This window comes from Cervus canadensis, chromosome 8 (assembly GCF_019320065.1).
Source record: "Cervus canadensis isolate Bull #8, Minnesota chromosome 8, ASM1932006v1, whole genome shotgun sequence".
In the NCBI taxonomy this organism is placed as follows: domain Eukaryota; kingdom Metazoa; phylum Chordata; class Mammalia; order Artiodactyla; family Cervidae; genus Cervus; species Cervus canadensis.
In genome coordinates this window covers 35,062,593-35,077,916 of record NC_057393.1, presented here as the reverse complement: position 1 = coordinate 35,077,916, position 15,324 = coordinate 35,062,593, and the positions used below count along the sequence as shown (strand labels likewise).

Here is a 15,324-nt window from a genome sequence, read left to right as displayed (position 1 = left end):
TGGCTTTGTAGTAGAGCCGGAAGTCAGGCAGGTTGATTCCTCCAGTTCCATTCTTCTTTCTCAAGATTACTTTGGCTATTCGAAGTTTTTTGTACTTCCGTACAAATTGTGAAATTATTTGTTCTAGTTCTGTGAAGAATACCGTTGGTAGCTTGATAGGGATTGCATTGAATCTATAGATTGCTTTGGGTAGTATACTCATTTTCACAACATTGATTCTCACAATCCATGAACATGGTATATTTCTCCATCTATTTATGTCCTCTTTGATTTCTTTCATCAGTGTTTTATAGTTTTCTATGTATAGGTCTTTTGTTTCTTTAGGTAGATATACTCCTAAGTATTTTATTCTTTTTGTTGCAATGGTGAGTGGTATTGTTTCCTTAATTTCTCTTTCTGTTTTCTCATTGTTAATGTATAGGAATGCAAGGGATTTCTGTGTGTTAATTTTATATCCTGCAACTTTACTATATTCATTGATTAGCTCTAGTAATTTTCTGGTAGAGTCTTTAGGGTTTTCTATGTAGAGGATCATGTCATCTGCAAACAGTGAGAGTTTCACTTCTTCTTTTCCTATCTGGATTCCTTTTATTTCTTTTTCTGCTCTGATTGCTGTGGCCAAAACTTCCAAAACTATGTTGAATAGTAGTGGTGAGAGTGGGCACCCTTGTCTTGTTCCTGATTTCAGGGGAAATGTTTTCAATTTTTCACCATTGAGGGTGATGCTTGCTGTGGGTTTGTCATATATAGCTTTTATTATGTTGAGGTATGTTCCTTCTATCCCTGCTTTCTGGAGAGTTTTAATCATAAATGAGTGTTGAATTTTGTCAAAGGCTTTCTCTGCATCTATTGAGATAATCATATGGTTTTTATCTTTCAATTTGTTAATGTGGTGTATTACATTGATTGATTTGTGGATATTAAAGAATCCTTGCATTCCTGGGATAAAGTCCACTTGGTCATGATGTATGATCTTTTTAATATGTTGTTGGATTCTGTTTGCTAGAATTTTGTTAAGGATTTTTGCATCTATGTTCATCAGTGATATTGGCCTGTAGTTTTCTTTTTTTGTGGCATCTTTGTCTGGCTTTGGAATTAGGGTGATGGTGGCCTCATAGAATGAGTTTGGAAGTTTACCTTCTTCTGCAATTTTCTGGAAGAGTTTGAGTAAGATAGGTGTTAGCTCTTCTCTAAATTTTTGGTAGAATTCCGCTGTGAAACCATCTGGTCCTGGGCTTTTGTTTGCTGGAAGATTTCTGATTACAGTTTCGATTTCTGTGCTTGTGATGGGTCTGTTAAGATCTTCTATTTCTTCCTGGTTCAGTTTTGGAAAGTTAAACTTTTCTAGGAATTTGTCCATTTCTTCCAGGTTGTCCATTTTATTGGCATAGAGCTGCTGGTAGTCATCTCTTATCATCCTTTGTCCTTCAGTGTTGTCTGTTGTGATCTCTCATAAGGGAGCATTCTAGAATGAGGTTCCTCATAGTATTAATCATGGTTATCTCTGGGTGGTAGAATTTGTGTTAAGGTAAACAAAAATTTGTGTTTTTATGCATTGTTTGAATTGTTTTACACTGAGCATAAATCTACAAAAATAAGGGTGGCATTTTCCAAAGAAAATAAAAAATAAACTAAGTTGGAAAGAAGACATGAAAGGTGGAAAGGTTTAGTATGTTGAGCCAGGATTTTGCTTCTCTAAGTGGACTAGTTTATTCCCTGTGATGTATCTGATTGATAGGATATCCTCTGATCCTTCAAGTTTGTTGTGAAGACTTGTATGTGCTGGGATCAGGTGAGAGTTTGTGACTGTGTTTTGCCTGAGGGGACATATATTAAGAGAAGAAGGGGAAAGTACGGAGAAGCAAGGAGAAGAGGGACATATGTGTGGCAAAGAGCAAAGACAGAACAAATCTGTGTTGACAGCAAAGCCTGAATGCTCGTAAGTTGCCTTGGGAACAACTTTATCCATAAAAGAACAATATACTTGTGATGGGCACTCTGTCAGCCCAGAGTGCCTTGAATATCTTCTATACTTGCACTTGACGCATTGAACTGAAATCTGTTCAATTCTCCCTCCCTCTTAACAGGCTTCCAAGCAGGTCCTGGCTATCTAGCTCATTACACTGGCTATCTAGGTCCCAAAATGTAGCAGGGTTTAATAATCTGAAGAATAAAATAGCTTAAATTATTTTTTAAAATAGTGTCATTCACAATTGAAAATATTTATGTCTCCTAACATTCAACTGAGTAATTTATTGAAATGAAAGAGGGAGTTAAAAATGTGTATATTTTATGGGAAAAAATGGAGAAACTGCCCAAAGATGCTTTTTGAAAGGTTTAAATCTATCATTTGTTTCCCATTTGTCACATCTGTTCTTTGTTCACCTTTTCCTTTTTTCTGCCCTTTTTTTTTTAATTACTTGAAAAAAATTTCTAAGATTCTAATGTTTTTACTTACTTTCTGTATTTTTGGTTAAAGTGATTGCATTGGGGCTTATAGTATATATCTTAAGCTTATGACAACCTGACAATATTACTTTAAGTAATATTACTGGGCTTCCCTGATAGCTCCGTTGGTAAAGAATCCACCTGCAGTGCAGGAGACCCTGGTTTGATTTCTAAGTCAGGAAGATCCCCTGGAGAAGGGATAGGCTACCCACTCTAGTATTCTTGGGCTTACCTGGTGGCTCAGCTGGTAAGGAATCTGCCTGCAATGTGGGAGACCTGGGTTTGGTCTCTGGGTTGGGAAGATCCCCTGGAGAAGGGAAAGGCTACCCACTCCAGTATTCTGGCCTGGAGAATTCCATGGACTGTATAGTCCATGGGATTGCAAAGAGTTGGACACAACTTTCACTTCACCCTAATTCATGTAGAAAATAGTCTTATATTAATATATTTCCATTTCTTCTCTTTTAACCTTTGTGCTGTTATTGTCATATATTTTACTTCTAGATTTGTTAGTAACTGTAGAGTCATTGTTATTATTTTTGCTTTAAATGGTCAATTAGTTATTTAAAATGTAAGAACAATTGTATTTATCTACATATTTAACATTTTTCATACTCTATTTCTTTTTGTAGATCCAGATTTCTATCAGATTTCTATTTCTTCTACCTAAAGGACTTTCTTTACCATTTCTTATTTTAGTGAGCCTTTTTTTTTTCTCCTTCTTTTTGAATGCATGGCTTGTGGGATCTTAGTTTCCCAACCAGGGATTGAACCCATGCCCCCTGCAGTGGAGAGATGGAGTCCTAATCACTGGACCTTCAGGAAAGTCCCTCTTTATCTTTCTTATATGTAAGTTCACCCTTGATGAATTCTTTCAGCTTTCATATGTCTAAAAGTCTTTATTTCATTTTGTTTTCAAAAAATATTTTTGTTGGGTATAGAATTCTAATTTGGCAGTGTATATGTATGTATGTATGTGTGTGTGTGTGTGTATATATATATGGGAGAAGGAAATGGCAACCCACTCCAGTATTCTAGCCTGGAGAATCCTGTGGACAGAGGAGCCTGGTGGGGTGCTATCCATGGGGTCACACAGAGTCGGACATGACTGAAGTGACTTAGCATGCATGCATGCATGCATTGTAGAAGGAAATGGCAATCCACTCCAGTATTCTTGCCTGGAGAATGCCAGGGACAGAGGAGCCTGGTGGGCTGCAGTCTTTGGGTTGCACAGAGTCAGACATGACTGAAGTGACTTAGCAGCAGCAGCATATATATATATTTTTTTAAGTTTATTTTTTTAATAAACTGTTTTTTATTTTTTAATAAACTATTCTGCATTGTTCCTAATGAGAAGCCTGCTAGTGTCCCTATCTTTTCTCCACTCTACTTTATGTGTCTTCCTTCTCTAATTTCCTTGGCTTTATTGAAGTCTCAACTTCTTCTCTTTAAATTAGACGTACTATTTGGTTTCATCTGAGTCCCTTCTCCCTCCCCAGTGGCCGAGAAACTCAAAAGGTATATGCTAGGGCATTTATAGAACTCACCTTATTTATTTATTCTTCTTTCTGGAATTACTATTGTATGTTGCCTGTTATTCAATATCTCAAAGCAATTATTTCATTATTTTTCCTGACTTTTTTCAGTTGTTTAAGGAAGAAGCATAAACCTGATCTCTGTTAATCTGTACTGGCTGGAAACGGAAGTTTGAAATATTGAATCAAAAAAATAAATACCTAAAACCAACTTCTGATTGCAAAACTTCTCCACAAAATGGATTCCCATTTTGCAGTAGCTTAGAATTATGAGGTCATTTTAAAAATTTTGTTTAGTGTTTGACATTATCTCTTTTTCTTACAGGATACATTCAACTGGATTTTTAAATCATTGTAAGCCAGTGATGGATCAGAAGTTACAGAATGCAATGCCGAATAAAAGTCTTCGAAAGAATTGCTTCAAAGAACCGAAAAAAGAAAATTGATCTACTTCCTTAATACCTTGATCTAGAAAAACATACTGCACATGGTAGGAAGTGATAACTGGGAAAGTTTATTTGGGTCTTAATATACCTAAGTGATAGGAACTGTCACTTTGTTTCTCAGAGGGCTTATACACCTGAGATTATGTTAAAAATGAGTAGTTTTATTAACATCTTGACATGATCACAAGAGAGGAGAAACAGAGGGCTAGCTGAAACCCTGCACCTTGGTCAAGATGACTTCTGAAGAAATGGCAGGTTCTGTTCTCAGGCCTGTGAGTCAGAGAAAAGTGATCTCTGCTCAGTCAACTGTAGATGAAAGTAATGATAAGGTCTCGGACATCAATGTTCCAAAGTCTCATCCTGTCAGGCAGAGTGGGGAGACTTCTCATACCATCTCACAACTGACCAAACTTACAGAAGAATCTTCTGGAAGCAACGTGCCCCAGATTTTCTCAGTAGCAAGGGAGAAAATAACCAGTGATGAGAACAGTAATGAAAATTGCTGGGAGAAAAGCATGCCAGATTCTGTGAAAAACCTTAATATTAACTGCAACAGCATATTGAAAAACCATCAGCATGGCCCTCCTCAGAGCCAGTTTTATGAAACGTGCAATTCTATCACAGAGGAAGGTCTGTGTTTGGAAACTGGAATCCCTTCTTCACTGGAAGGAAAGGTGTTCCCTGGAATTCAACTGGAAATAGACAGACCTCCCATGGGCATTAGTCCATTAGGAACTCAGTCAGCCATCATAGAGACAAGCAGGGCACACCCTGAAAGCAACATGGCAGTATTTCACTTGCATTACGAGGTTGACAGAAGAATGTCAGACAGTTTCTGTCCCCTATCAGATAACTTGATTTTGGATGATTGTGGAAACTGTGTACTACCTGCTGTTGGTGAGGAACAAGAGAAAAATTACATGGCATATACTTGCAAACTGATGGAATTGACAAGTAACTGTGACAATAAGAATAGGCAGCTGCAGTGTGATCATTGTGACCCCTTGAATGACAAATATTTGTGCTTTGAAGGCTCTTGCCCAAAGGCCGATGTGGTATGTTCAAATGACAGCTTTTGCAGGGAGGACTTTACTGACAGTCCACCTGCCAAGACCTTTCTGAGCCATTTTGAGGACTTCCCTGATAATTGTGAAGATGTAGAAGAAGATTTGTTTAAAAATAAAAAGGAGCGGTCTGCTTGGTTAGTGAGGAGATTTTGCAAAAATGACAAGGAAGTTAAGAAATCTGTGTTTACTGGGACAAGGGCAATTGTGAGAACTTTGCCTTCTGGTCACATTGGACTGGAGGCTTTGAGTTATATTGATCAGAAGAAAAATGGTCTCTTATTGCCTCCTGGGAGAGTCATGGAACGGCTGTCAACAGTGGTGGTTAGGCAAGATGGTTCCCAAGGTCTGTCAGAAGCCCAGTGGTATCCGGTAAGAGTTAAAGTTTCTTTTAATCCATTTTTCAAAGTTGATTTTTTAAAACTCCAAATCTCCATTGTCTTAATTCATGGGAAATGTTCACTTCTGGTCAATGATTCTTAGGGGAAGCACTTATAGCTACTGGAAATTAGTAGACCTAACAGATACTGGAATTGATAGCTGTCAAGACTGAGTTAATTCCACAACAATATAAGTCACAAAATACACATAAATATGCACTCAGAGAAGTTAGGGAGAGTCCCTGATTACTGTATGCGAGCTTATAAAACAGAAACTCCTGGGAGTGGGAAAATGGTTCTGCCAACTGATTATTCAGCTCTATCCTTCAGAGATATGTCTGTCCTCTTCTGCCATGGAGTTCATCGTTGTTTTTAGGTTGCAAAGCTTAAAAGAACTTTAATCTCATTTTCTTTCTTTCTTTTTTTTCCCTTTTATTTATTTATTTTTCATTTATTTTTATTAGTTGGAGGCTAATTACAATATTGTAGTGGTTTTTGCCATACATTGACATGAATCAGCCATGGATTTACATGTGTTCCCCATCCCGATCCCCCCTCCCTCTTCCCTCCCCATCCCATCCCTCTGCGTCTTCCCAGTGCACCAGCCCTGAGCACTTGTCTCATGCATCCAACCTGGGCTGGTGATCTGTTTCACACTTGATAGTATACTTGTTTTAAATCTCATTTTCTCTGTTCACTTCCTCTAGACAGTGCTTCCTGTTTTTTCCCTCTTAACCCTTTTAATGCCATGGCCCTCTTTGGTTATTTGGTGAAGTCTTCAGGTTGAGAAGAACACTTTTAAATGCATCAAATGAAATACAAAGGATCATAAAGGACACAGATTATGTGGATAGACATATATCAAAATATTTTTGAAGTTGTAATATAGCAGGGTACTTCTTTATTAACACACTAAATAATGGCAGCTGATGATGTGATAACTACCATAACTTCAAGGTAGTGAAGAATGTTAGTAAGGAATGGTTTACCTGGGACTTTCCCAGTTTTAGCAGTGCAAGTCCCATATTCTGGGAAGCCACTCAGTCTTAGACAAACCAAGACAAACTAATTAATTAGTTACCTTAATTATAAATACTATTTTAGAGTCTCTTCCATGACTATAATATATGGCAATATCTGTGATTCCTATTGGTGACAAAATCACAGGTACTGCTAGTGTTACTGAAGTTTGTTGCTTACATTCATAATGGAAGGAAATGCTAGACTTCTATTTGAGGTTAATAAAAGAATTTTTTCTCATCCAAATTTCTGGACTCTTTGAGTTCTATCCATAGTTCTCCCTCTTTAAGATTCCTGCTCTGGAAATGCGCTCAATTAGCTGTGCACTCTTAGACCTGATCTTTGCATCAGAAGCCAGCACCATGTATTCTCTTGTTTTTTTTTTTTTTCCTTCTGTGGCTAAGTAGCCCTATTTTCTTCAACTGATCTTAGTGGAGAAGCTGTTTCTATAACTTTTGCATTCCAGTTTTACACAATTCCTTAAAACCTGGCCCTAAAAATAAACCCAATCTAAAAGAACATCCTTTTATTGATCTATGACTAGTATATTTTTATTTTCATCATCATCAATTGTGGGAACTAATATTTATTGTGAATTTAAATATGCCAGGCACTGGACTGAATAACTTACACACTTTATTTCATGAAATCATCTCAACTACTTGCTGATGTGGTCTGATTATTCACCCCATTCTATCATTAAGAAAACAGAGTCTAAAGGAAATTCTATACCCTCAGTTCAGTTCAGTGCAGTTGCTCAGTTGTATCTGACTCTGTGCAACCCCATGGATTGCAGCATGCCAGGCTTCCCTATCCATCACCAACTCCCAGAGCTTGTTAAAACTCATGTCCATTGAGTCGGTGATGCCATCCAACCATCTCATCCTTTGTCTTCCCCTTCTCCTCCCACCTTCAATCTTTCCCAGCATCAGGGTCTTTTCTAAAGAGTCAGTTCTTTGCATCATGTGAGAGTTTCAGCTTTAGCATCAGTCCTTTCAGTGAATATTCAGGACTGATTTCCTTTAGGATAGACTGGTTGGATCTCCTTGCAGTCCAAAGGAGAACTCTCAAGAGTCTTCTCCACTATCATAGTTCAAAAGCATCAATTCTTTGGCACTCAGTTTTCTTTATAGTCCACCTCTCACATCCATACATGACTACTGGAGAAACCATAGCTTTGACTAGACAGACCTTTGTTGACAAAGTAATGTCTCTGATTTTTAATATGCTGTCTAGGTTGTTCATAGCTTTTCTTCCAAGGAGCAAGCATCTTTTAATTTCATGGCCGCAGTCACCATCTGCAGTGATTTTGGAGCCCAAGAAAATAAAGTCAGCCACTGTTTCCACTGTTTCCCCATCTATTTGCCAGGAAGTGATGGGACTGGATGCCAGGATCTTCATTTTTTGAATGTTGAGTTTTAAGCCAGCTTTTTCACTCTCCTCTTTCACTTTCTTCAAGAGACTCTTTAGTTCCTCTTTGCTTTCTGCCATAAGGGTGGTGTCATCTGCATATCTGAAGTTATTGATATTTCTCTGGGCAGTGAACCTATGTGTAATGATGATGACAAACCCAGTGAAAACCAAATCATCTATCACTAGCATTCATGCCCACTAGAATTCAAAATGGAAAAATAGAGCTGTGCAGAAGAACAAGGGAGTTCAATATACACTGATCAAGAAAGATGTTCAAGAAAATAACAAATGAAAAAAATATAAAGCACAAGTTTCCAACCATCTTCTATTGAGGTATAATATACACATCATTTTAAAGTATACAAATCCATGCTTTTTAGTACATTCACAAGAAGGTGCACCTATCACAAGTATCTAATTCCAAAATAGTTTTAACACCTCAAAAAGAAACTCTTGGGGCTTTCCTGATGGCTCAGGCATAAAGAATCTGCCTGCCAATGAAGGAGACATGGGTTCAATCCCTGATCCAGGGAGATCCCACGTATGAAGAGCAGCTAAGCCCATGCACTGCAATTATTGAGCCTGTGCCCTAGAGCCCAGGAACTGCAACTACTGAAGCCCCCACACCCTGGAGTCTGTGCTGCATAACAAGAGAAGCCACTGCAATGATAGGCCTGCATACCACAGCTACAGAGTAGCCCCTGCTTGCCACAATTAGAAAAAAAAGCCCAAGCAGCAATGCAGAGCCAGCACAGCCAAAAATAAAGATAAATAAGTAAATAAATAAGAAACTCCTTAACTATTAGTGACCACTCTCTATTCCTCCCCTTCTCCTGGCAACCACTAATCTGCTTTTGGTCCCTGTGGATTTGCCAATTCTGGACATTTCCTACAAGATCTGACTTCTTGTGACTGGCTTCTTTCACTTAGCATCATGTTTTCCAGGTTCATCCATGTCATAACATATATCAGAACTGTATTCTTTTTTATGACTGAGTAATATTCTACTATATGGATGTACCAGATTTACTCATCCATTCATCAGCTAAAGGACAATGGGTTGTTTCCACTTTGGGGCTGTTTTGAATAATGCTGCTATGAATGTTCCTGGACAAGTTTTAGAGTGAACATATGTTTTCACTCCTCCTGGTAAGATACTTAGGAGTGGGATCATTGGGGCGTATGGTAACGCCATGTTTAACATCTTGGGGAAGGAACAAAACGTTTTCCAAAACCACTGCTCCATTTTATATTCTCACCAGTAGTACATGAGAATTTCAATGTCTCCACATCCTTACCAACACTTGTTACTATTCATTTCATTTATGAAAGCTATCTTAGTGGTTGTGACCTGGTAATTCATTGTGGATTCAATATGCATTTCCTTAATAACTAATGACGTTGAAAAGTTTTCCATTTCCTTGTTGGCCATTTATATATCATCTTTGGAGAAATATCAATTCAGATCCTTTCCCCATTTAAAAAAATGGGTTTTTTTGCCTATGTATTGTTGCATTGCAAGGCTTCTTCATATATTCTTAACGAGATATGTGATTTGCAAATATACTCTGTTGATGGGCTTTCACCTTTTTGATACTGTGCACTGATACTCAGAACATTTTAATTCTAATGAAGTCAACAATTTATCTACTTTTTTTCCTTTGGTTGCTTGTGCTTTTAGTGTCATATGTAAGAAATGATTTCCTAATTCATGAAGACTTACACCTATGTTTCCTTCCCAGATTTTAATAGTCTTTGCTGTTGTTGCTGTTCAGTCGTTGTGTCTGACTCTTGGTGACCCCATGGACTGCAGCACACCAGGGTTCCCTGTCCTTCACTCCCTCCCAGAGTTTGCTCAAACTCATGCCCATTGAGTCAGTGATGCCATCCAACCGTGTCATCCTCTGTCATCCCATTCTCCTTCTACCCTCAATCTTTTCCAGCATCAGGATCTTTTCCAATGAGTCAGCTCTTGCATCAGGTGGCCAAAGTATTAGAGCTTCAGCTTCAGCATCAGTCCTTTCAGTGAATATTCAGGGATGATTTCCTTTAGCATTGACTGGTTTGATCTTCTTGCTGTCCAGGGGACTCTCAAGAGTCTACTCCAGCACCACAGTTCAAAAGCATCAATTCTTTGGCACTCAGCCTTCTTTATGTTCCAAATCTCACATCCGTACATGACTACTGGCAAAACTATAGCATTGACTGTATGAACCTTTGTTGGCAAAGTGACGTCTCTGCTTTTTAATGCAAAGTCTAGGTTTGTCATAGCTTTTCTTCCAAGGAGGCAAGTGTCTTTTAATGTCGTGGCTGTAGTCACTGTCCACAGTGATTTTGAAACCCAAGAAAATAAAATCTCCCACTGTTGCCATTCTTTCCCCAGTTATTTGCCATGAAGTGATGGGACCAGATGCCGTGATCTTAGTTTTTTGAATGTTGAGTTTTAAGCCAGCTTTTTCATTCTTCTCGTTTACCTGCACCAAGAGGCTGTTTAGTTCCTCTTCACTTTCTGCCATTAGTGTGGTATCATCTGCATACCTGAGGTTGTTACTATTTCTCCGGATAGTCTTGATTTCCAGCTTGTGATTCATCCAGCCTGGCATTTCACGTGATGTGCTCTGCATAGAAGTTAAACAAGCATAGTGACAGTATACAGCTTTGATGTACTCCTTTCCGAAATTTAACCAGTCTGTTGTTCCATGTCCAGTTCTAACTGTTTCTTCTTGACCTGCATACAGTTTTCTCAGGAGGCAGGCAAGGTGGTCTGGTATTCACATCTCTTTAAGAATTTTCCAGTTTGTTGTGATCCACACAGTCAATGGAGCAGAAGTAGATGATTTCCTGCAATTGTCTTGCTTTTTCTATGATCCAGTGGATGTTGGCAATTTGATCTCTGGTTCCTCTGCCTTTTCCAAATCCAGCTTGTACATTTGGGAGTTTTCAGTTCACGTACTGTTGAAGCCTAGCTTGAAGGATTTTGAGCATTTCTTTGAAAGCATGTGAAATGAGCATGGTTGTATGGTAGTTTGAACATTCTTTGGCATTGCCCTTCTTTTGGATTGGAATGAAAACTTATGTTTTCCAGTCCTGTGGCAATTGCTGAGTTTTCCAAATTTGCTGGCATATTGAGTGCAGCACATTAACAGCATCATCTTTTAGGATTTGAACTAGCTCAGCGGGAATTCCATCACCTCCACTAGGTTTGTTTGTAGTAATGCTTCCTAAGGCCCACTTGACTTCACACTCCAAGGTGTTCAGCTGTAGGTGAGTGGCCACACCATCGTGGTTATCTTGGTCCCTAAGACCTTTTTTTATATAGTTCTTCCATGTGTTCTTGCCTCCTTTTCTTAGTATCTCCTGCTTGTGTTAGGTCCTTGCCATTTCTGTCCTTTATTGTGCCCATCTTTGCATGAAATGTTCCCTTGGTTACTCTGATTTTCTTGAAGAGATCTCTAGTCTTTCCCATTGTATTGTTTCCCTCTATTTGCATTGTTCACTTAAGAAGACTTTCTTATCTCTCTTTGCTACTCTTTGGAACTCTGTACTCAACTGGGTGTATCTTTCCCTTTCTTCTTTGCCTTTCACTTCTCTTCTTTTCTCAGCTATTTGTAAGGCCTCCTCAGACAACCATTTTGACTCCTTGCATTTCTTTTTCTCTGGGATGTTTTTGGTCACCACCACCTGTACAGTGTTACGAACCTCTGTAGTTCTTCGGGCACTGTGTCTATCAGATCTAATCTCTTGAATCTCTTTGTCACTTCCATGGTATAATTATGAGGGTTTTGATTTAGGTCACACCTGAATGACCTACTGGCTTTCCCTACTTTCTTCAATATAAGTCTAAATTTGGCATTAAGGAGCTCATGATCTGAGCCACAGTCAGCTCCGGGTCTTGTTTTTGCTGACTGTATAGAGCGTCTCCATCTTCAGCTACAAAGAATATAATCAGTCTGATTTTGGTGGACCATCTGGTGACCTCCATGTGTAGAGTCATGTCTTGTGTTGCTGGCAGAGGATGTTTGCTATGACCAGTGTGGTCTCTTGGCAAAGCTCTGTTAGCCTTTTCCCTGCTTCATTTTGTATACTCTAAGGCCTAACTTGCCTGTTACTCCAGGTATCTCTTGACTGCCTAATTTTGCATTACAGTTACCTATAATGAAAAGGACATCTTTTTTTTTTTGGTGTTAGTTATAGAAGGTCTTGTAGGTCTTCATAGAACTATTCAACTTCATTTTCTTCGTCATTAGTGGCTGAGGCATAGACTTGGGTTACTGTGATGTTTAATGGTTTTGCTTGGAAATGAACCGAGATCATTCTGTCACATTTGAGATTGCACCCAAGTACCGCATTTTGGACTCTTGTTGACTATGAGGGCTACTCCATTTCTTCTAAGGGAATCTTGCCCATAGTCTTAATGTCTTCCTTTCAGATCTTTGATCCATTTTCAGTCTATGTTTGTACGTGGTGTGTGAGTCAGGGGTCAAAATTCATTGGTTTGCTTGTGGATACCTTCTTGCTCCAGCAGCATTTGTTGAAAAGACTAGCATTTCCCCACCAGATTTTTTCAGCACTCTGTTTGGTTGATAATCAGTTAACTATTAATGTGAGGGCTTATTTGTGGACTCTCAGTTATATTCCACTGATTCCTATAGTATCCACATGCCAGTACCACCTAGTCTTGATTACTGTGGCTTTGTAGCAAGTTTTGAAATTGGGAAATGTGAGTCCTCTAACACTATTCTTCTCTTTCAAGACTGTCTTGGCACACTTCCCTACGAAGGTTAGGATAACCTTGTCAGTTTTTGCAGAGAAGGATTCTGAAAGGGACTGCGTTGAACCTAGTTTGCTGTGGGTGGTATTCAGTTCACTTCGGTTGCTCAGTTGTGTCTGACTCTTTGCGACCCCATGAACTTCAGCATGCCAGGCTTCTCTGTCCATCACCAACTCCTGGAGTTTACTCAAACTCATGTCCATTGAATTGGTCATGCCATCCAAAACTCTCATCCTCTATCATCCCCTTCTCCTCCCACCTTCAATCTTTTGCAGAATCAGGATCTTTTCAAATGAGTTAGTTCTTTGTATCAGGTGGCCAAAGTACTGGAGTTTCAGCTTCAACATCAGTCCTTCCAATGAACACCCAGGACTGATCTCCTTTAGGATGGACTGGTTGGATCTCCTTGCAGTCCAAGGGACTCTCAAGAGTTTTCTCCAACACCACAATTCAAAAGCATAAATTCTTTGGCACTCAGTTTTCTTTATATTCCAACTCTCACATCCATACATGACTACTGGAAAAACCATAGTTTTGACTAGAGGGACCTTTGTTGACAAAGTAATGTCTCTGCTTTTTACTATGCTCTTCAGGTTGGTCATAACTTTTCTTCCAAAAGCAAGTGTCTTTTAATTTCATGGCTGCAATCACTATCTGCAGTGATTTTGGAGCCCCCCAAAATAAAATCTTTCACTGTTTCCATTGTTTCCCCATCTATTTGCCACGAATTGATGGGACCAAATGCCATGATCTTAGTTTTCTGAATGTTGAGTTTTAAGCCAACTTTTTTCACTCTCCTCTTTCACTTTCATCAAGAGGCTCTTTAGTTCTTCTTTGCTTTCTGCTGTAAGTGGGGTGTCATCTACCTATCTGAAGTTACGGATATTTCTCAGGGCAGTCTTGATTCCAGCTTGTGCTTCATCCAGCCCAGCATTTTGCATGATGTACTCTGCATATAAGTTAAATAAGCAGGGTGACAATATACAGTCTTGATGCCCTCCTTTCCCAATTTGGAACCAGTCCATGTTCCATGTCCAGTTCTGATTATTGCTTCAGAGTCTCAAGGAAATTCTGTACCTTACCCAAACTTACTAAGCTAGTAATTGGTATAACTAGGATTGCAATCCAGGCAATTAACACTCTTAGTTTCTCAAGATCTAGAAAAATATAAAATTTGATTAAGCTTTTAAAGTAACAAAATAATTTTGTTCTTTTCCGTGTCTGTTGATTTGAGTGGCTCCACTCACTGATGCATATGATATTTCACATATGCATCACAGTTGTGTGTTCAACAATGTGGCTCTAACCCTGCGTATGTTTTAGAATCAGTGTCCAGGCTCCACCCCAGACTCTCTGAAGCAGAACCACTGGGGTAGGGCACAGCATCCATATTTTTTCCAAGTTTTCTCCAGGTTGCTCTATGATTCTATGGAGTTGAGAACCACTGACCAGGAGCTTAAACTGAGCTTTTTGTGTTTTGGTCAGGACATTTCAGGAATATTTGCTCATCCCTAAATTCCCCGGTGACTCAGTGACAAAGAACTCACCTGCCAATGCAGGAGATGCAGGTTCAAACCTTGAATCAGGAAAATCCCCTAGAGAAGGAAATGGCAATCCACTCCAGTATTCTTGCCTGGGAAATCTGATGGACAGAGGAGCTTGGCGGGCATGGGGTAGCAACAGAGTCAGACACGACTTAGCGACTGAACAACAACAAACTCCTTGACCTGACTTCAGCTCTCAGGAGTGTCAGGGCTGTCCTGGGGGCCTGCCTGAACAATGCCAGCCTGGAGGCCCCTCTGTTTGTACATTTGAAGGGCAGTTCAGCCCAAGTGTCAGGGAATTTGGTTTTGAATCTTCACCTGGTTCCTCAAGAAACCTGAATCAGGAAGTGGTGTCAACTTCCCATATGCTCACCAGTGATTCTGGGGGAATTTTGTCCACACAGAAGAAAATAGCTTGTCCCAGGCACATGTATCCTGCCAGCACCGTAGTGACTTGTCCACTGCTTGCCATAAAACTGCTGCTGATGGCAGCATGTTGTCTCACTAAAATAATGCATTGCTTTTAAAATCCATGTACACTTGAAATTGAACATTAAGAACACAACAGAAATTTAAATACAGCAAAGTAAATGGAGGTAGATTACTTGAAACCATTACCAGAGTCCCCTGGACACTTACATAAGCATGAGAGTCGTGAATGGGTTATCAGTTTCAGAATACTCTTTGGCATTCCTGTACTCAT

The 15,324-nt window shown here is 39.2% G+C and overlaps 1 protein-coding gene across 5 annotated transcripts in view; it reads left to right on the top strand.

Annotated features, from left to right (window-relative positions):
• PLCE1 (phospholipase C epsilon 1) overlaps window positions 1-15,324 on the top strand; it is a 360,038-nt gene that overhangs the window by 32,584 nt on the left and 312,130 nt on the right. For all 5 annotated transcript variants that reach the window (XM_043475947.1, XM_043475946.1, XM_043475945.1 and 2 more), the window contains exon 2: window positions 4,309-5,865. In XM_043475947.1, the coding sequence (XP_043331882.1) occupies window positions 4,663-5,865 (1,203 nt within the window). In that variant the 5' untranslated portion in view covers window positions 4,309-4,662. The remainder of the gene's footprint in view (window positions 1-4,308; window positions 5,866-15,324) is intronic.